Source organism: Sceloporus occidentalis, unplaced genomic scaffold, assembly GCF_023333645.1.
Source record: "Sceloporus occidentalis isolate IW3139 unplaced genomic scaffold, rSceOcc1.0.p SCAF_6, whole genome shotgun sequence".
Classification (NCBI taxonomy): Eukaryota; Metazoa; Chordata; class Lepidosauria; order Squamata; family Phrynosomatidae; genus Sceloporus; species Sceloporus occidentalis.
In genome coordinates, this window is record NW_028316986.1 from 139,098,498 (window position 1) to 139,122,121 (window position 23,624).

Consider the following 23,624-nt stretch of genomic DNA (forward strand, 5'->3'; position numbering starts at 1 on the left):
AACCTGGAGTTTTAGTTATTGTTTCATTAACTTCTCTCACTCCTTTACCTACAAGTAAAAAGACAAATTATCATTTTTATGAACATACCTTTTTTTCTGTACAGAATGTTGATAAATAATGCTTGACTGAGGCAACTGTGTGTTCTCCAATATGCCTACTGTGTTAAAGCAGAAATAACTAAAATCTATATTACATATTCAAGCAGATATAATTTTACATACTCATCAGAAAAAAATCTCCTAGAATTCCAACTTTTGTATTGTTGAAAACTTGCTGATCACAGAAATAATTACTTTTCATTTCCAAAAACATAATAATAATATTAGTTTTATATCAACCACAGTGCTGTAACAGAGAGCCTTATATAATATTGTACCTAGGTATGCATAGTTCTATATAAATAAAAACACTGGAAGCCTACAATCTGAGGTAATGATATAACTATAAACTAGTAATATTGAGGACAATAATAATTTTTTACAATACATATCAGTGGTGGGCAAACCTCTTGGCAACTATGCTATTTAGTAGAGTGTCACTCAAGTCTAAACTGTTGTACATATACAATTCGCAGGCCTTGGGGAAATTTGAACACTCTTATACACCCAGAGGTACACCCTACGATGTCCAATGGTTCTTAGTCCCTATTAAGTGAATTTGGAACCTAAGACTGAAGTCGGGAAAATAACAGGCAACCAGTACATCAAATGAAAGAAGGTAGACATTTAAATCTGAGTTCATGAACTGGACAGGTCTATGCATTCATCTTTCCTGTTCTTATCTAGGGTTGGCTGAAATACCTGGTGCCTATATCACTTGTGATGCCTATCAGTCATGTTGAAGAACCATGCTATACTGCATATTCTGCGGTGCTTAGCCTGAGTTGGGAGGAAAAACCCAACCCTGCAATTATTGCATTTGTTTTACCACTACTCTTTCATCTATTAAATAAAAAAAAAAATCTGGCACATTCATATTTTGGATGAGGAATCTTGTGAAGAAAACTCATCATTGGATGAGTTCTACCTTTAGGACTGTATTAAACATTTTGTGTGTGCTACGAATGCACATTTATAGGAGTACTGTCCAGATCCAGGTGGGCTCTCTCCTATTTTCTAATTACTTGGGAACAACTTTGGAAGAAAAGTGCAGCTGTACTTCCTTTTAATACTATGCTCACTTTACATTCTTTTCAGTTCAGAACTTGGTACAGTAAAGGGTATTTTCCATTTTTAGGGGAAATCAAAATAATGGAACAAAATGGTGCCGCTCATTGTATTAAAGGTTTGAAATCACTGAAGACTGAGCTGGGTAAGTGGGGATGCTGTATGCTACACATATTTCAAGGTGGCCTTGCAAATTGGACCAGCAGAGCGCCAGCTTACAATTTTGACACCCAACTGTCCAAATAAACACACTATGCTGAATTAATCTACGCACGTCAAATAACAACAATTCTTCCTGATTTATTTTATTAAAACAAAATAAAAAACAAAACAGAATAGTGTCTTTATATTTTGCTTTGTTGGGTCTTAATAAGGATTATATAATGTTTAGGGCTATTTAGTAAGAAGTATGAATCTTGAAACATATTCCAAACTAATTGCAATAGAGCCAGTGCATTTCTTACTGCCCTATATGAATGCTGTGTAAGGAACTGTGTTTTTTTTTTAAATCCAAAGTACATTTCTAGTTTATGTTGTTGTGTGCAATCAACTCATTTCTGATTTATAGAGATCCTAAGGCAAATTCATCACAAGGTTTCCTTGGCAAGCTTTGTTCAGAGGGGTTCTTTGCTTTTCTCTGAGGCTGAGAAAGTATAACTTGCCTAAGATCTCATACTGGGTTTCCAGATTCCACTGGGAATTTGAACCTCAGGCTCTAAAATTGTAATCCAGCCCTCAAAACACTACACTAAACTGGCTTATTTCTGGATACAACATTTCTAGAAAAGAAACAGAAGCTCTTTTCAATAGCTCAAGTAAAGTTATAGAGTAGAGTCCTGGGGCAAATTTGGACAGGGATGTCACAGAATCTTTCTTTTTGCTTTGGCTGTTAATTAATATGTAAAGAAAGAAACATGTAGATTTATATGAAAACCTTGTTTTTCATATAAACTAAAACACGAACAAAAACAATGATAAAAACAAAGCCCATAATTAAAATTTATTTTACCTAACATTCTTGAAGGATTCCAACATCTCATCAGTCATTTACTTTTTTAGTACTACATGTACATTAAACACTAAAAGACATACATGAAAAACGTTAAGACTGTGACACAAACCAATTAAGAAATGTACAGTTACAACATGTTGTCCTCTTTGGTTAACTATTATTTCAGCAGTTCTTCTCTGTGAAGGACCCACACAAAGCCACTCATATGACAAGCAAGCAGAAGATTTATTTGACTTGAGAGGAAGCTACAGCAAGCAATGTCAAGAGTTGTGGAGTCATCCCTTGGACCACTTGACAAAAGCATGATGCAAGGCATATATCGGGAAAGAGAAAGTCCATGGGGATATGGGCTCCTAAACAGATGTGCTTGGGAGTGTGGCTGTTCTGTGACTCTTGAAGAACTGTTACAAGTAAGCAACTGTTTTTTTAACTGTTGACATCAGAAGTATATCTACACTCTAGACACAGACAATATCTACACAGCACAATTATAGGTATTGAATACCTCTATTAAATTCCATGGCTCCACTCGTTGGAATCAATGGGTTTGTAATTTGAGGAGGGTTAATTATCTGCTCCAATTAGTGGCACACTATCTTTCCATGGTGCCGGGATTGCATGCTCCTGACACTAAATTGAGACTATCATACTTTGGACATAGCATGAGATGAAAAGAAGAAAATACAATAATCCTCAGTAAAGTAGAAGGCAGTAGAAAACAGGAAAACTGCACTACAAATGGATCAACTCAATAAGGTAATCCATGGCCCTGACTCTGTAAGACCTGAACAATGCCGTTGATGATAGGGGAACTTGGAGGTCTCACATTCATAGGGTCATCAAAGGTTGAAGTCAACTTCTCAGCAGATAACAACAGCCTTGTCTGCTGGAGAGCTCTCATGCTGTAGTTCAGTACTGGGAAAAGTATGACCTGAAATGTGGTCCTCAGAGCTATTTTTATTGGTACTAATTTTTTTTTGTCCCCAAATGCTCCCAAACATCCTGGGAACTACAGATTTGAGATAATTTTAACACACTCCCCATAAACTCTCTCTCTCTCTCTGTGTATGTGCAAAAAGTCCCCCCTCCATCACTTCCTACTGGAATAAAGGCCTTGTATATTTCAAATAGTACAGAAAGGTCAACCATATGGGAAAATTGTTCCAAATGTCACCTCGAGAACACAAGAGGACATTTGGGGCATAAAAATGGAGGTGTGACAAGGAAAGTCTCCTCTGTGGGCCAGGGTTGTTCACTAAACCCATACAATTGCCCGTCTTTGTGATAGTTAATCTCAGCAGAAATGTTTCCTATAAACTCTGAAAGTACACAAAGCTCACTGAGACAGCAGGAAAACAAAAAACCTCCCTTCTTTTCAAAAGCAGCAGCAATTTCTATTCTCAGTTGCTGCAAAAATTCCTGAGGAAAAATGAGCACATATTAAGTTACATAAGAGTTGAAATTTATGAGGTCTCTTTCAGAATACCCCACTTATAGTATATGGGTTATAGTGTTCTAGAAGGTAGTCATGCAGGAAGCTGAGGACCAAACTGCACATGATATGCACCTGTGTTAGGTGACTTTTATCTTTCAGTGACAACAAATGGGCAATCTTTCTTTTAGACAGTCATTGTTATGCCATCTTTGCTCCACTGGTGGGGGCAGAAAACAGGAAATCATCTAATGAACCACCCCTGCATTTAATATTTTTCCATATTCAGGGTCATATCCTTTCAGACTGCTACCAAAGTGCAGTCAGTTGCTTTTGAGAAACTCCTCCCACACTCTATTATAAGGTTTGGAAGAAGAATACACAGATACATATTGCATAAAATAATTAATGGATCATTTCCATAATTAAGAAGTGAAATATTATTTATGGGTAACTGCTCACAGAATCACAAAGCCTCAGTAAAGTGATTCTCCAGATTTGGCACAATCATGACAAATCACAATTATCACTGTGATAAACACATCCAAGTCTCCTTTTCACTTTTATACTAGTTGGAAAACCTGCCCATTTGAAAGAATGGCTTTGACTGCTTCCTTGATATTCCATTTAATTTTTCAGTCCTGTCCTGTTCAGAAAATTGTGCCCTTTGGGTTAGATCAGGGATCAAACAGTGCCCTGGAGCAAGGGCTTTTGTATGGCGCTACCTGTGGAAGCATGATAAAAAGCAGAGAAACACATTAAGTTTCTTTATGCAAGTTGAAGAAAATTCCATTATCAAACAACATCATTGCTGTCCAGGCTTTATGTTATGTGGTCACAGGGTTTCCATGGGCCTTCTGTTCCCACCATGAGGTACAGTGAATGTAAGCGTTCTCACAGCTCATCATCACAGTTTCCCATAGAAAAAAAGATGATTGTAAGATTTTAGATTCGGCTTAGAATTGCATATGATAAATCAAGTCAGCACGTCCCTCTCTAAGAAGGTAAACGTATAGCCTTCTTTAGCAGTATATACAAAGAATGGAGTCTGCCTGCTGACCCATGTGGAAAGAAGTAAGAATGACCATTCCCCCCTCCCTCGCCATGACAGAGGAGTTGGAGTGGGGATGGGCTGCTTGCTGCCCTCCCCCTTGGATGAGACAGTGACCTTTGAAAATCATACTATGGCAGTAAGGCCATGGCGCAAGACTCTGGGGGTGTGGTCGAAGGCAAGGCTTTGCCAACCGCCCCATGGCCTCATTGCTAAGAAGAAAATGACCCACCCACCCGGCACTGGTATAGTATGAGGTTTTCTTGGTCATCTAGGGACCAGGTAGGAATCCCCCCCCCCCCCCCCCGTTTCCACAGTACAGGGTAGGTTTTTTGCCTACCCTGTACTGTTTCCAGTGGCATAGGAAAATTGGCTTGATAATACCTGATTTGGCTTAAAAGTTTGAATTCTAATTGGGTTTGTATAATTACTTAACTCTGGCATAAATATTTGGATTATATTTCGGCAAGCACCTTGGACACTATTTGTGTAGAATATTTGTGTTTCTGGGACCACCTCTTTAGGCCTTGCGACCTAGGGGGTGGCAGAAAGAAACTGCCCTTAGGTCTGGCTTGAAAGATAAACCCCATCTTTAATCTTCACGGATTGGGATGGGGGCTTTCTGGTTAAACTTCCTTATGCGGACCAGCCAGTGAATAACCCAGATTTTGGGTTGTTGTTGAGGGTTCAGGTGTTATTATCCAGATAAGCTGCAGAGGTGGTCTGGGGAAAGACACCTGATGCAGTTTCTCCCACACTTGGTTGTTGTTAGAAATTACTTGCAGTTCCATTAAGAATTTAATTAACAGGTCAATAAATGTCCCTGTTTTATCCCATTTTGGAGATTGGTCTCAATATTCTGGGGTTGAGTAGCAAATGGTTTGTGGTTATCTACCTGCACCTAAGAAATCCATCATGTTTTTTACCATCAGAAATCATCTACATAGTGATCATTCTCACTGGCACACTGAACCTTGAAGTGTATCTTGGGTAATGGTTTCCATTAAGGTGCCTCTCTACAACTTGAGTGCATTGACAGAAGAGAATCTGGGTCCCATCTGTTAAACCCATAATGCCTACAAAGGATGTCTACTGGCTCAGTAGAAGCAATCCAGAGAGCAAAAATAAGCCTTCATATGGTTCCTGCCTTCATTTGTGAGCCATCCCAAATGGCCCTTTTCCTGCCACCTTGACCTCTTAAGTAACAATAGAAAGGAGTCAGGGAAGCACAACCTAAATTCAGTATTATATCTACTAGTAGAGATACTAGTGGACATGAATCTCATGATCAGGATTTTTGCCTGCTAGAAATCAGACCTGTCATCATAGTAAAATATGTGTTTATCAGAGTTCCAGCAGCCCTGTGCTAAAGCAAGTGCTTCCTTTTATGCAAAGTGAGAATACTATACTCACAAAGAGACACACCAATCACATCCCAAACAGGGAGTGTATATGCTATTGTGCTCCTAAATGAGGCAAAGATAACCACTTGTTGAGTTTGTCATTGATGTGTTCTGGAGACATTGTAAATAAAATAATAAATAAAACTTTTATTTATGCCCCGCTTTTCTGTAATAAAACAATCAAAGCGGCTAACAATTAAAACATTCAGACAAAATATTACATCAATATTACAACATCCCCCCTTTAAAAAGTAAATAAACATATTGTAGATAAAATTAGAGTTTTAAAATATCTAATTATTAATAGTTATCCCACTCTCCCCATCATAGCAGGAGAATGGAAGTACAGTGGGTCCACCTATTGGCAGGCTAACCAGCCACAGATTGGACCTCTGATTACCCTGCCCCTTATTAGCCAATGGCAGCACATGCCTGTGGGCTCACTGATGTAGATTTATGCACATCACTACTCACTGACTATGGAGATTAGCGCACCAGCTTTTATTCCCAGGCTAAGTGCGGGATGTAAACGCACAAGGACGGATTCTATTGCACAACTCCATCCCTGGGCAGTATTCACCCATTCCTTTAAAGGTCCCGGAGAAGCCTGGGTCATGTACTGAATGAATACTGGCCAAGGACGGAGCTGTGTAATAGAATCCCTGTGTGTTTACATCCTGTGCATAACACGGGAATGTTTTTTCCCCATCCGTGGACCCCCCAGAACCAAGTCTGCACAGATGGGAAAGGGCCATCTGTATTACTCCTTGCCAGAGGCAGGAAAAGGGAGGCCACCCTGGAGTTTAGTATTCTTAAGCTTATCTGACACTCCATCGCTGCTGCATTTCTCATTTGCTCTTTTTCTTATCTCAACTAATTGGATCCTCTTTTTCTTGAGCTTCTTTTCTTTTTGACACAATTTCCAATGGGAAGAAGCCTAAGCAAGACAAAGTTTAAGAAAAGATGGCCCCAGGGATTATAAAGGGACAACTGTTGACAACTCTTGACACTGCTTACCAAAGCTTACCACATGGCCCAGAACTATTCAAGGAAGAAACATATATTCCTTTTAATTTTCAAAACAGGGCACGATTTTATTGTGTTTCTTACTTGTTTGCTGTGCTTATGAAAGGGATCATATACAATATTACTTTCATACATGGGAGGCTTGATTTACAAATGTAACACTTTAAACTTTTAAAGTGTGCAGATGTGAACGTATTAGCAAGTTAAATCAAATGGAGCTATCCATATTTTCAGTGACTTACTTTTACAAACAGGTGATTTGCCTGTCCACTTCATATCAGGCTTACATGTCCGGTGTTCTGACCCACCAGCAAGAAAAAATCCTGGCTGACATGTATATACCAAAGTGTAGCCTAAGGTAGGTAGATCTATTGCTTTTACATCCACATTTGCTGGAGTCTCGGGCTGTCTGCAAGCGTGAGCTGAAATAATTTATAAGAAGCATGAAAAATTGTTTTAAAAAGTCAAAAACTGAACGTATCTCTAATCAATGACAAACATTTTATTACTACAGACAAAACTGTGGTCAACATTTTGGACACTTGCCCTACAATTAATTTATTTTTTGTTGGACACAGCATCAACAAAGAACTATTGTGAAACAGAACTGTGAAAAATCTGGAATGGCAGATATTTAGAACAACTTTCCTGCATGCTACACATTGAAGATTAGAAAACACACACACATACAATGTTGCAAATTAGGCAGTGATCAATATTGTGGATTACTGAGCTGTTCATTCTAAGCATCACTTCCAATTCAGTGATGCAGATAACCGTGTAAATTGCCAAATATTTTCTCTGCAAAATAAATTCATTATAAACATCTATCACATAAAGACATCACAGAATTTTTTGTCATGCTACACTGTTAATGCAAGCCACTGCAATCTTACTAATACTTCTGTTTTGTTTTATGCCCTGCTCACATAAGATCATTCTTATTTCACATCTATACAATTTATTGAGTAAGCACTCTGATGTTTTTCAATGGTGATGGCATCCATAGGCATTAATTCTCAGCTGCTTCATGGAAAGGCTGAGATAATTCCCCCACACTCCTGGTTTGACTACAGTGGAAACGTTGGAGGACACTCATCGTGGGGGACACGTACCACAGTCACATAAATGCTGAATCTCTTGGTATGGATCAAAATGGCAGGGAAATGGTAATGCAGAAGAAAAAGCTCTACTGCCAATGTGCATATGATTGGACCAATGTTTCTTATTCACTTTTAGATTAATAAGCACTTGTGTGTTGACAACAATGACTTTCATAGCATCCTAAAAATTAACATGCTTTATTTGGAGGAAGGCTTTGTGGACTCTACTCAGATTCATTAGATGCAGTTTATGAAGCCATGGAGTCTGTAAAGTCTTATACCAAATAAAGTAAGTTAACCCTTTCAGATGCCATAAAACTGTTTGTTGTTGTTTGCTTTTGCACTTAAATCTTTGAAATTCTTGTCTGTCAGTAACATAGAAAGGTAGAAAACATTGGAGTGAAATGAATGAATGGAGTGAAAGCTGTGGCAAGTGACACTGACATGGTAGAATTTGTTGTGAATTAGTTCCATTCCAGAAACAAATCCAGGGTACTAAGTCAGAATTCCAAAATCCAGGAAGAGATGGAATTGAGTGTATTTTAAGAAGAACTCTTGCCCCGATCAAGCATAATTTCAGATTTCCTTCTCATCCCACAGGACTGAAGGTATTAGAAGGTATTTGATATGACTGTGTTTTCAAACAGGAAATCCCTCATGTACACAGCACACACAGCAAAAGTAATGGGTGAGCCCTAGATCATATAAGCAAGTCTTGATTCTGGTTGGTAACCTTGTGTCAGTTACTGAAACTATAATAACTTATTATCTTGTTTTACTTTTAAAAGATGTATAACTGAATATTATTTGTACTTACGAATGCATTCAGGCTGTATGCCACTCCATTTTAAATTTGCAAGGCAAGTGCGTGTAGTAGAACCCTGTATATGATAACCCTTTCGACATCTGAAAAAGACTCTGCTCCCCACCTAAAAGAGTTAAAAGTAAAGTTTGAGGGAGAAGCAATAATAGTGTGAGCTAGTAATTTCATTTCATCACCGTTACACTGAAATATCACTTCAGAGCTTTTCTTTGATTTTATATTTCTCTAGGGAGAGTTCATAAAACCACTTTGTATATCGTGCTGGATTTAACATATATGACTGTCTTCTCCCTTCTTTCTATGTTTAGTAAAAAACAAACCCTCTGTGATAGCTGACATATGACTGACATTTCAAATCATCACATATTACAAAGTGAGAAGAGGAGAAAGAGAGAGAGAGAGAGATTGTCCTTGTATCCATCACTGTCAATTTCTCTGCATATAAGTTGAAGGAGTTAGAAAAATATTCCCAAATAGTGATTTTCTCTGAGAAGAAGCCTGCTGGCTAAACTCTTCCCTCACTATACAGAAAGAATATATGGTAATTCTCTATGAACACTGCAAACCTGTTCTATTTAATATATCAGTATATAGATTGCTGGAAGACTGAGTTGTACCAGTAAGGAATGTATACAGCAAAACCTGGCAAAATGTTAGTTTGCTGACAAATTTCTACATGCTGAAAAATGGATAAGATTATATTTTTAACATGGAAGAATTAACTAGATATTACAGTGATGTAAAAGACAGATAGAAGCCTCAAAGGGAATCAACCCTCTAGAATGGGCAGATTGAATTACTGACTTTTTAATTACCTTAAACCCTTTTCCAGTCTTCACTGTGGCAGACTTTTAACTTGATTTATTCATAAATCTGAATGATAATTCGACTGTGGTGTTTATGTACTTCTGTAACAATCTTTCAATTGCTCTCAAGATAGACTCTCAAGTTAATGCTTTATGCATAATTGAGGGATTATATGGAGAGCACACAATCAAGCAGTACATTGACCAATATGCATAATAATTTGGACTTCAGTATTTGTGCTTGAAATTCATGTAATTCACCAGTTAAATGCAATCGCTTGACAAACTATCCGTCAGGACCCCACATAAAGGTCCCAAGGGTTAGTTAAATAGTAAGCATTCTAGACCATGCTCCTATTATTCTTATGACTATCATGCAGGCTGAGTCTCCAATCTCTCCTTTACTGGAAAATATATATTTATATTGCATATATTCATCATTGTGAGAGCTGCTGCTTAAACTCTATCAGGAAATTAAAGGAAGACACCCTCTTGCAAAAGCAGAAAGAACACATTCAAAAATGCTGGGGAGGAGTGGCAAACAAGTTTGGTAGAAACGTTATTGGACTTAACCTTCCCAAAGGTTGCATCTGCATTGCAGTCTGAAACCATTTTACCTGCCATGGCTCAATGCTATGGAACTCTGGGAACTGTAGTTTGTTGTGGCACCAAAGCTCTCTGACAGAGAAGCCTAAATGTCTCACAAAACGACAATTACCAGGATTCTATAGTATTAACCCATGGCAATTAGAGTGGTGTCAAACTGGATTATTTCTACAGTGAGGATGCAGCCAAACTTCCATTTTTGTGATTCCTGAGACTTATTGTGATGAAAACATGTAGAAAAGCTATGTAGATAAAGAAAACTGTACAAATAAATGTGCTCATTAGCATAACAGAATATCCATGAATTTTAGCATCAGAAAACAAAAAATAACAATAATACAAAGTCTCCAAGTACAACATAGAAAGGGATGGGAAGAAAATGAAGGTGTGGTTTTGGAGAAATTAAACTGAGACATTGGCTGCATTCACATTACAGAAATAATCCAGTTTGATGCCCTTTAACTGCCATGGCCAATGCTATGGAATCCTAGAAATTGTACCACTGAATAGTAGTTTGTTGTGGCACCAGAATTCTCTAACAAAGAAGGCTAAATCTGTCACAGAACTACAAATCCCAGAATTCCATAGCATTGAGCTATGTCAGTTAAAATGGTTTCAAAACTACATTAATTCTGCACTGTGGATGCAGCCTGGGAGATTTTAACTTCCTTAGGCAGTACAAAAGCCAGCAATCCAAATCAATGCTTCTAAACTAAATACACACACATACACACAAACCTCAATATAACACTAAACAGATTCTTATATTGCAAAATTGTTATTACCTCATATCCTCTTGAACTGTTTTGTATTCCATAATGTGGAGTACCAGGGTCTGGACAACTATTATGAGCAGGATCTACAATTGAAAGCAGCAGAAAGGGAATGGATTAGGAGGCTGTTAAGCAAGAAGAGATTCATACTGTAATATAGTTTGCAAAATGTGTGAAGACATGGACATGCATAATTCACTAGGATTATTTATAGTAAATAAAAGTATATTTAATAAAAGCAAAAGTAATGATAATATTAGTTTTCTAAAAAAAGAATTCTGGACTGATGAGAATATTCACAGTCCAGGACTTATTCTGAAAACAATTCACACATGGGTGTGTGTGTGTCACAGAATACAGCCTTTTCTACACAGAAACTAACACAGAGAAAATTTCTGAAATGTTTTCTGCATCAAAATTGGATTTTCCCAGGCAAAAGTGCAAATTTCACACAGACTTATTCTCAAACTGCAGAGTCTTGTCAGTCTAGGATTGTACTCATCAAGGTTCCCCAACTTTTGAAAAACACATTATCAACATGAATAAATAAATACATTTGCAAATATGTTTGAACATCTTTTCCCCCATTCCTAGTTGCTGAGCACATGTTTCCCTTGGAAAATATGTATACCCTTTCTACACATTTTAAAGACTATATGTTTGTAAAAATGTGTATGTACCCTAAGGGGACCAACTCTGTACTAAAAAGTACAACTTTCATCATAGATATTACAATGGCATAATGCCTCAACTGGATTCTGGCCTAAGTGGCCTCTCTATTCCTCACACAGTGTGGCCAATTTTTGCTGTGCATGAGAGAGAAAATGAAATGTTTCTGTGCACAAAAGAACACAAAGGATGCTTGGACTAAAAAAATCCTCCACACCCCATCCATCATAATGACCATATTTTAGTAATTTGCCAAATATCCACTGTATAGTATGTGTTCTGTTATAATCCAGGCAGGACATTTGGTATTTCATATTTCTGACCTGATTCAGTTTTCTGTGCTACTCTATCACTTTAATCATACCTGCATCAGAATATATATTTGCAAAGCAAATCTTAAAAGGCTTCAGAGAACACAGAGAGCTGGAAGCCTAACACATGGCTTCCCCCCCCCCCCCCCCCAAATGTATTTGAACAATCTGGGAGCTTTTAATGTTACCAGCATTTTGACCATAAATCTGCTAATGAGAAAATAAAAGAATATCACACCAATAGGATCCCCCCCTTCCCGAGCTTTAATAGATAACAAGAAACAAAATTGCAACAACAGCAGCTCAGTAATGATAGCAGGAAAAGACCAGACAATTCTACCATTGGGGAAGTGCCCATTTACAAAGGATTATTGTTATTATGAAACCCCTTAGCTCAGCAATATGAAATAAAAAGTACAGATTTACTACCTCAACAGTTTATTGCCTTGGAAGATAAATGATGAAATATGTTCACAAAGTTTTGCGATTTGGTGCTGTCATCCAAAAGCAGGTTGAATTTTATTTATTTATAATTTAGCTACTTGATACAATTTCTAAGCTACATATCTTAAAATAATGTTTTAAGTGGTGGTCAACAACAGAATAGCTGTAGAGTTAAAAGGACAAAACAGGATGAAACACTTAAAAGGTATAAAACCCAGAAACAAGACCATAGGAAACAAAACCCAGAAACAAGGCCATAGGAAACAAAAGATAAATGATGAAATATGTTCACAAAGTTTTGTGATTTGGTGATACCCTGCAAAAGCAGATTTCATTTATTTATTTATTTAATACATTTTTCTAGGCTACATATATTAAAGTATTGTTCAACCAGAGAACAGCAGTAGAGTGAAAAAGGATAAAACAGCACACAGTAACAAAAAGGTATAAAACCCAGAAACAAGAACATAGGAAGGGACTGAGCAGACAAGGATTTCTTCAGACAGATGCTGCCTCCCAAACAATATGAGAGAGGGCATTGCAAAGTATGCTGCTATGATATGTTCATTTTGAGGTCAATGTTGAACAACAATCAACTAGCCAAAGATTCCCCTGGTTTAGACTTTTAAAGTACTATAAAACCTGAGCATGAGAGCCAGTGTGGTGTAGTGATTTGAGTGTTGTCTCCAACTCTGGAGACCAGGGTTCGATTCCCTGGCCGTATATAAAGTATGGCCTTGGGCAAATCACAAACTCTCAGGCTCAGGGGAAGGCAATGGCAAACCTCCTCTGAACAAATCTTGCCAAGAAAATCCCATGATAGTCACCTTAGAGTCGCCATAAGTCGGAAATGACTTGATGGCACACAACACATACACACAACCCGAGCATGGTTTGTTAGCTAACTGATAGTCTGTGCAGTCTGTACAATGTTGGCATAATATGCATTCAATAAACCATCATAGTAATCTCCTGCCCAGAGATCCATGAATTCCCTTTCCTTCAGCCTTCCCCTTTCTTTGCCCTCTATGCACAGCATCCCTGCTGTATTTGCTTCTTGCCTCCCTTACATCCTAGAAAATGTTCATGAGAAGCTTAAGCATGACAGGCAGTCTGTGTAGTTCTGATGTCTGACCAGATTTGTTCTAACATTCCTGTCATTGACTCTGCACCCACATTTCTCCATATTTGGTTTGAATTGGATATTGTCTCCATGAAATATGGAAATGTCTTTTAGCCATGACTTTGGGACCAGTCTCCTACTCCCAGCCTACATGATCTCAATGATTGTCGGAAGCCTATTGTGAAGGAAGGAGAGCCATGTAAGGCGTCACCAACTCATTGCAAGAAAGGTGGAATATAAAACTAATTAATTAAAATAAATGGGAAGCTTGGATATTTTTCATCCATTTCTTTAGGCACTGAGAGGTTGTCATGGAGAAAAAGTTAGGGGGCATCTCATTTAGCTCTATGCACGGCTGCATTGCCATCTCTACAGACATCAGTAGCCTACACTAGATGTCACTATCATTGACCATGTATAGATTCTTTTTGCTGAGTGCTGAAGCAAAGCCTGCAAGGGAGCAATCACTCCTCACCCTGTAGAAGGAGAGCCTGACCGGGTATAATCCTCTTCTGAGGTGTCATCCAGTGAGAGCTGCACCTTCCCCTACACACCTCATGATGCCACTGGGTGTTCATTCCTTTAATTTTACTGGCAGTCTCAACTTGAGCAGACCTATTGATTCAACAGATCTATTCAAGATGGGATTACCAATAGGATCCAGACTATAGTCTTATATTCCTTAAATGCCTGGGCAGGAATTTTGCATCTTCTTCCAATTGCTATATAGTGACTGTCAAAGGTTTCACCTGAGACATGATTTCATTGGCACTGCTGTGAGTTTTAATACTCAGTATACATTCATCTTTGTATGTCTGGACAGCATAAACTACATAGTGTCAATACCATTTCCCTCTTCGCCCTCCATTCCATCTCCTTTTTTGACCTTCAGTCTCAGTGATGTACCACTGACGTTAGGAACATAGCAGTGTAGGAGACTGCTTTGTACTCAGTCTGATCAATCATTCACCTAGCCCAGAGCTGTCTACTTTGAGTGGCAGCTGGTCTGCATGGTTTCTGGCAGGATTCTTTCTAAATCCAACCTGGAGACAACAGATGTTCCTACATCCAAGTACCAACCAGGCCCAATCCTGCTCAGCTCTTGAAATCAGAAAAGTTCAGGAGTGTTCAGAGTGGTCTACTCCTATAAAGAGATCTAGAATAGATTAACATATCTCCTAAAGGTTTTAAGGATTGTTGATCTACAAACAGAAAGATATGTGAGTGAGGAAAAAAGAAGTTTTTTTTAAAAAAACTGTGTGAGGGTATTTTTGGGGGGAAGGAAGGGGGGAGACCAACACAGAGCTGAATTATTACTTTAAATGAATGCTGTTTCACTGCCAGGATTTCCTTTAACCTGAGAGCACTGAATCCATTTAGCTCTGCCAACATAAAAATCAAATTCTACACATAGAGACAAGGTCACCTAACTGGACAGGACTTAGTTACTTGTCATTAATGCTGCATTATTCTTGAATTGGAGGAGATAGTGGAACTGCTTTGTCTTCTTGTAAAAGCTGGCTGACTTTTACCCTTACTGGGTAGACAGACAAGAGACGATATACAAAGGTGAGAAACCCAACCTAGGAAATTACTGAGATGAAGGAGGACTGTTTTGGTGAGAAATGGGGAAAAGAACAAGCAAAGTGAAAACTGAGTATTGTTTGAAGTGGAATTATGAAGTGGAATTATGCTATTTTGGAAAGAATATTATATTGTGTTAAAATAATTTGTGAGTTCACTGATCAAAGTCCCTGCATGTCTAAAATGAAGGGTATATCGCCATAAAATGGGAAGGTATCAGAAGATAAGTACTTCATTAACAGTGTGCCCTCCATATCCACGGATTCTACATCCATGAATTCAATCATCCACGGCTTGAAAATACATTTTTTCTCCCAAAACAGATAACATCATCGGCCTCCACCCCATTAACCCTAATCTCTTGGAATATTGCCGGATGGAAAACTAGAAGTAGAGATCCCTCTTTCATGTCTTTCATCATTAGACATGACATCATTCTGCTTCAAGAAACTTGGTTAGCTGATGAACTGTACGTTGAGGGCTATAAATCAATTGTTTTGGATGCAGTGCCAGGTAAAGGCCACGATAGGCTTTGTGGAGGACTAGGTGTCTTAATATCCACCTCACTACAACTACAGATATCTAAAATAGCTACTTTGGACCAATTTGCCCTAGCAATTTTGTTGCAACTCAAGAACTGTCTTATATGCCTGATCAATGTCTATATACCACCTCTGCAAGGGCATGCTAAGATAAAAGGGGTCTGGGACAATCTGAAAGGTTTTGTCAAAAATATCATTACCACCTCACAGGCAACCTACCTAATCCTGGCAGGAGACCTTAATGCAAGAATTGGTGCAAATGATACTACTTTATTTTCTAAATTTAATTGTCAACTATTACCACCCTTAACTATCCATCCCTTGTTACGACGCCAGTCCAAGGATACAGCCTGTGATTTTAGAGGCCTGTGCTTGGCAAAAACCTTTGAGGAGTTAAACCTGGTCATCCTGAATGGCTCTACAAATGACGATTACCCAGCAGAATACACTCATTGGATGGGTAATAGACCCTCAGTACTGGACTACATAGGGATTTCACAAGAACTAGCCCCATTTGTACATAAATTCTCTGTCGTTGTTCGCCCTGAAAGCGACCACTTTCCGGTGCAGCTAAGTTTAAAGCCTTTTAACAGCTTGTTCCTGCCAGTATGCCAAAATTCGACCCTGCCCGATGAAATCTGTACCACACGGGCCAAATGGTCTCCACATTTAGCCGAGGCCCTTACAAAATTTCTTGGTAGTGAGGCAGTGGGAAGCCTCCACAATGATATTGTAGAAGGCAGATCAGATTCTAACATATTGACAGGCTTTAATAACCTAATAAGCTCAATTCGACTATTTCTATCTGCTCCTAAAAATAGTACCAGCAGATATAAAATAAAAGATCAGGAAAGCTGGTTTGATGCAGATTGCAGGGAGGCATGGATAACACTGAAAGATCATTTTAAACAATATAAATTGAACCCTTTACAATGTTCTATGCCAGATCTTTTGAAGCAAAAGAAGTATTACAAACAACTACTTAGGGTGAAAAAAAGGAATGCCTTGCAAGCCTCCTGGGAAAGACTAATAACAGCTGCCAGCACAAAGAATCCCACTCTTTTCTGGAAAGAGGTCGCTCCATCCTTCCCCAAAAATGTACAAAATTCCATGTTCCAGATACCAGCTAGCGTATGGGAAAATCATTTTGCTAGGCTATATGAAAATACTGAGGAATCATATATAGGACAAATGTTGGAAGCTACCTCTTTGCCTTTTTGGCCTCCAGTCTCACATTCAGAAATTAAGAGTTTGATAAATCAACTTAAACCAGCAAAGGCCCCAGGTGTAGACCTTATTACTTGTGAGATACTTAAAAATAATTTGAATTGGTGGGTACCTGTGCTGTCCACACTATTTACTGCCATTGATCGATCAGGGAGGATACCATCTGACTGGGGTCTCACGACCATAGTTCCAATTTACAAAAAAGGAAAAAGAAATGATCCAACAAATTTTAGACCTATTAGTCTTCTCAGCCAGATTAGCAAAATGTATGCAAAACACCTGCTAGACAAATTAATGGATTGGCTGGAGACAGAGGAGATTCTGAAAGATGAGCAGGCAGGGTTCAGGGCTGAAAGGTCAATACTCGATCATGCATTGGTGTTACAGCATTTAGTAGAAAAATATTCCAACAAAGGACAATCATTGTATGTAGCATTCATAGATTTCAAACTGGCTTTTGACACTGTCTCCAGAGCCAAACTGTGGGACAAACTAATGAATAGCACGATTGATAAACGCCTTCTCTTACTGCTTGTCAAACTGCATGAAAACAACCGCTTGAGGGTTAGATGTAGTTTTAAGGACATGTATCTAAAGAAGTACAAGTCAAGAATGGAGTTAGACAGGGGTGTGTTTTAGCACCAACATTATTCAACTACTATATAAACTCTCTAATCCCATTTTTGAGCAACCTCTCTTATCACCCTCCCAAAATAGCAAACAGACATATTAATGTACTATTATATGCAGATGACGCAGCGATTTTATCCTTGACTCCAATTGGCCTTAAAAGAGCCTTAAAGTATCTAGCTATCTATTGTGCGGAAGAAAACTTAACTATAAATTACACCAAAACTAAAATTCTTTCTTTTGCTAAATGCCCAAAAATGAGAAAATGGAGGCTAGGAAAGCAATCTATTGAACAGGTCAAAATCTTTAAATATTTAGGAATTGTGTTTCAATCTACAGGGAGCAGAAAAGCCCACCTGGATTATGTTACCCGGAATGCCCAAAGATCGACAAACGCTATCCAAAGGTACTTCTTTACTAAGGGAGCCCAGTATATCCCAGCTGCAATCAAACTCTTCCTGGCTAAAGTAAAACCACAATTACTCTTCGGAGTGCAAATAAGACCCTAGAAAGACCCTATTTTACTAGAACAAATTCAATCAAAGTTCCTAAGGAAAATATTTCAAGTAACCAGCAGTGTACCAAATGCAGTTGTTAGAAGGGAAGCAGGAGTTAGCAAGCTGGAGACAAGTATGTGGATTAACACTTTCACATACTGGCTCAAATTGAATAAAAACCCTGGAGGGTTGATCAAATTTGTTTTGGCAGATACCTATAAATTTTCTTGGGAAACAGCAATAAATAAGAAACTGAGCACACTGGGTTTTTCCAGGGACACCATCCTGAACCTAAATTTAGATCTTGCAAAATTGACTATTAAACAAAGATTGCTAGATACTGAAGGCCAGTTGGAAACTGCTGCTTTCCCCAACTATATTGTAGCTGATAAACAAATCCGGGTCACTTCACCTGCCGCATATCTGTTCCAAATTACTTTGCCTAAATTCAGGAGAGCTTTTTCCCTGGCCCGGTTCAATGCCTTACCTACAGCAGTATTGGAAGGCAGGTTTAAAAGAATGCCTTATAAATCCCGTCTTTGCCCATGTGACACGGGTGTAATTGAAACTATTGAGCACTTTTTTTATATTGTCAATTTTACAAAGATATCCATCTCCAGTTGATTGCCCCCTTGCTGGGAAAATACCCTGGTCACTCCGACGCTTTTTACATCAGCAACTTACTAAATAGCCAGGTACCCGAGGTGGTATTTAGGGTAGCTAAGTTCTGTTACATTGTATGCAAACTCCGACCCCAAATGGTAAATGGGAACTAACATAGGCAAGTCTGTAAATCTGTTAGGTTAAGACATTTAGGGAAGAACCTAGGAAGTAACGAAGTTCGACCTAGGACATGTCTGAGTTCAATGTTAGTCGACAAAAATTGGGATCATAATATTTTAGAATATGATATCCGCTGTTTACCATTTAAGTTGCTGCCTTACTTTGCTTATGCCTCAAAATCTGTGCATACTATAGACATAAAGTTTTAACGCAAGGGAACTGGGAACTTACAAAGCCAATTTTGTATAGACCGTATGATTTTAGGAGAACCCTAGGAGAGTTGGCGGTTGGCACCAGATTTGCCTTAACTATTTTTTGAAATGGTAAGACCCCTTGCTTTTATTTATGATTTTAATGCTTGTATAATTGTGTATGATGTTAATGTTCATAATCGTGTATAGAAATCTATGAATTTCTATTGTGACTTTCCATATTTATATGCTGTGATTTTGTTGGTCAATGACCGAATAAATTTTATACTAATACTAATACTACATTTTTTCTCCCAAAAAAGTAAACCATGATTTTGTCATTTTATCTAAAGTCTATGAGTTCACCCATGCCTTTTTGCTGCTTCACTCTTGCTAAATAGCAACAGTAATTCTGGCTTTGTCAGGTCCTTGTCAGAATCCTGGGATATTTATTCAGTGTGCTTGGTTGAAATACACAGTTATGAATTATTAATTATGACCAAATTTTACCCTACTTTTCTACTTAAATGAAATTCCTTGAGGCAGATTATGATTTGGATACCCTTTCTGGTTATTTTCACAAATAATGTGTAGGTGAGGGTGTGGAATAAGGATATTCAATGATGTAACATTCAGCATGTGTATGCAACTGTAAATCTGTCCATTGTTGGTAACTCGAATTCTGTCAGTTTTGGGGGAGTAGAATGTGTGTGTGTTCAATTAAGAATTTCTTTTTGATCATTAGATGCCACCCCTTTTCCTGGATGAATATATGGCAAAATAATACAGTTGTCCCTTAATATTTGCTAGGGTCAGGGGAACAAGACCCCCATGAATATGGAAAAACTGCAAATAACAAAATCACTGTTTTTACCTGAGAGGACACCTCTCTAGGAATCTCTAGGTCCTCCAGTGCAATTCTGTGGTCAATGTCCAACATACACTGACCATAGAATGGCACTGGAGTAGCTACAAATGGTCTTTCAGTTCAACTTTTAGTTAAAGTTGACCACAGAGTTGCACTGGAGGACCTAGACAGTCCTAGAGAGAACATATTAATGAAATCCGTGAATAATCAAATCCGCAAATATCAAAGCCGCAAATATGGAGGGATGACTGTATAACCCTTTGCATTGCTGTTCTGTCCATGGTTGCAGATTAGCAAACATTAGAAATAAGAAATATTTGTAACTTAACTAATAGATTACTTTAAAGATTACTTTTTTAAAAAAAAGACAACCAAGCAATATCTCAGTATGCTGCTAATGCTGCTTATCTACACTGCAATAAATTATAGTATGTTTAGCAGGATTTGCATAGGATTATGCCCTGGAAAAGTTACTAATTCTACCCAAGACATTACAAATTAAGTAGGCCATATGTATACAGTATGTATATAAATTATCCACCAAAAATGACAATGAAAACTGAAAAACTGAATAAAATGCTAATGAATGTTTTTTTCTTTAAAAAAACATACAGATAAGATTATTTAAGGGGAAATAACTGAAGACAGCAACCAGAAAAATGGGGAAAAAACCCTCTCTCTTAAGAGGAAGGGTGTTCTGCTGGGCTGGAATGTTATTATAGGCTAGATACTATATTTTATATGCTCATTTGGCCAATTTCAGCCCCCAGAGTGCTGTATTAATAGGAAAAAAGGTTAAAGAAAATGTATATGTATACTGAGCTAATGAATGGGGTGCAGTTGTAGGATAAAAATGTTACCAAGCAATTGTATGGCCCAGGCCCAGTACAGAATGCAGAAAAGGGGCGGTCCGCAGCTGCCCCTTTCCAGGTTGGGGGCAGGGCAGCTTCTCCGTGGCCTGGAAAGAGGTGTCCATGGGGCTTTATGCCCCGGATACCCCGACAAATGCGGCCATGTAGAAGCCATGCCAGTGATGTGTGCGCACAAAAGAAGCTCTGTTTCGGAGGTCCTTCCCGCAATGCTGAAAGGGTGCCCCAAGCGCCCTGCAGTGTTGCGGTGACATCATGCATGCGCCGGTCCATGTGGAGGTGGAGTGTGCATGATGCCATCATCCCGCGCTGTATATAGATGGTGCACTTCCAAAATGGAGCCATCCATATGAACTAGGGCTGGGGAGCGTGCAGTTGCTGCACGCTCCCCAGCCCTAGTTTTGGCCCAAGGACGGTGCTTCTGTGCCCTCTGTATCAGGCCTATATTAGATCTGGTTCAGAGTGTTTAGACAAGTAATTTTTAACAGTAACAATATAACATATCAAAAAATAAGAAATAACCCAGTAAAAACTGGAATAGATTTTTTTAATGGCCAGTTAATCAGGTATAGTTTGGCTTCATAATCACCTGAGTCATATGTGATGGGATAGCCCCAGAACAGGACACTCTACTAAAGATTCATCTCTAATTGGCAGAAGATTAAAAAGAGCAGGAGCAAAATAAAGAAATAAAAAAGGAACTAGTAAAACCCTTCTTTGACTGAGTAAGTTGTGATCTTGTACAAAAAAAACAGTGAAATTTGCTAATCATAGGCTGGTGAACAGATAAGGAAGAACCATCTGAAGTATCAAAGCTGATCTCAGGAAGAGAGGAAGCAAGCAGCCTCCTGGCTACTTCTAATGACTCTATTATTGCTGTTCCAACACAAGGTTATTCCTGGTTGAATACCATATCTCATAATGCTAGGCAATTAGATACTATAATATAATGCAATATTGGTTGCAGATATATAACAAACGCTTGTTTAGAGATGTGTACCTTCCTCAACAGATATTGTGTAAGATACTTGATTCCTTATATATGACATAGAATAAATCAATATGAATGTGTCTAGGTGACGTATTGTTCACATGAAGTGATGGTCCTTCTTAAAGGCAGTGGATAACTGTGTAAAGTGACTACTAGTTTATTTTAATAAAATAGTCAAAATGAGTTGCAAGTTTTTTCTATCATGCTATCATGCTAAGTATCCATAATTGTTTCAGTGTGATTACAGCAGGCCCTTGGTATATGCAAGGATCCATTCTGGCCCCCCATGTGGATACCAAAATCCGCAGATGCTCAAGTTCCGTTGTCCCCAGTGGCAGCTAGTGCATACAGCCGCACCACCATTAGGGACAATGGGATTTCACCTGAAGTCTCATTAGAAACTCAAAGATCTCTCTCTAAATTGATTTGCTTACCCATTTAGTTCCCCTCCCTTCTTACTATCCCTAATGATGAAGAGGCCACATGCACGCTCCATCAGTGGGGACAATGTAGGCTTGCTCTCCGTGAAAAATCAAAGGGCCAGCTTGTCAGATACTGAGAGCCAAATGTATAGGCTTTATTGTTGCTGCTGAATGAATGCTGTGTGTAGTTATCAAGCTGTAGTTCTCTCTTCCACTGTAATTTCTAACTGTGGTCTTCCTGATCTCTTTTTTCTTTCAAATCTTTCCCTCTCCCTCAAAATTTATTTTCTCTCTCTCTCTGAAGCTCTTAGGGCAAGAGGGATCGTTGAGCTCCATGGATCTCATGTAATGGTTAAATTGAAGACAACCCCCCCCCCCCAATCCACCTTGGGGTCTCTATCCATGAAATAACATACTGTCTGTCCTAGTGAGATAATATTTCATAACCAGAGCAAAGTGCATGACACACATTCTTTGAAACCTAGACTCCTGATGAAGCTAGGGTGCTCACAACCTTTCTAGCTTCAGAATTAAACCAAGCATCCAAGTTTCAAAATAATTTTTAAATCCTTGCTCAGAATGTCAACAAACACAAAAAAGGAGGCTCACAGAACCTTAAAAATTAACCAGTTTATCATAGCATACCCTTTTGGGAACTATAGCCCTCTTCATCTGATGCAATCACAGCATTACTTTCTAAATGTAGACAGTGGCGGGATACATACCGCCATTTAGTACGTATAGAATACGTACTAGGGTTAGGAAGGGGCGGTGCTTCTGCACCCCCTAACCCTAGTACGTATCCTATACGTACAAGATGGCGGCGCCCCTTCCACATGGGCACCGCCATCTTTACGTATCGGATGCTGAGCGTCCGTACGCGTCGCGCCGCTTGTGACGTAGCGAGCGCGCCCCTGGCGCCTCGCTACGTCGCAAACGCGACGGTAAAAGAAGCTCCATTTTGGAGCTTCTTTTTCGGTCCGCGCGGGAGTCGGGCCGTCTGAAGGCTCCGGCTCCCCCGCGGACCTACTGGCGGCGGCGGCAGACCGCCGCAAAGCGGCGGTCTGTACCCCGCCATAGTGACTGTTTTATCTGTTCTGTAACCTTGAATGGTATCAACATCAAGCTCACTGATTTGTAGTTGCTCAGATCCTCATTAGCTCTTTTTCATGATGCCTTCTTCCAATCTTCTCAGAGTCTATTCACCAAGAATTCTCAAAGATCATTGACAGTGGCTCTGGGATTACATCTATAAATTCCTTTAGTACAGT

General features: G+C 38.8%; 1 protein-coding gene across 3 annotated transcripts in view; it reads right to left on the reverse strand.

The window, feature by feature from the left end:
* The window catches only part of CSMD1 (CUB and Sushi multiple domains 1), a 1,238,710-nt gene that overhangs the window by 24,805 nt on the left and 1,190,281 nt on the right, over nt 1-23,624 (reverse strand). The window contains exons 62-65 of one of the 3 annotated variants that reach the window (XM_089531085.1): nt 11,215-11,288; nt 9,012-9,123; nt 7,334-7,513; nt 4-48 (exon numbers count right to left, since the gene is read on the reverse strand). In XM_089531085.1, coding sequence (XP_089387211.1) covers nt 4-48; nt 7,334-7,513; nt 9,012-9,123; nt 11,215-11,288 — 411 coding nt within the window. Of the gene's footprint in view, nt 1-3; nt 49-88; nt 159-7,333; nt 7,514-9,011; nt 9,124-11,214; nt 11,289-23,624 lie in introns of all 3 variants that reach the window. The other 2 variants (XM_089531086.1, XM_089531084.1) reach the window with 2 other exon arrangements.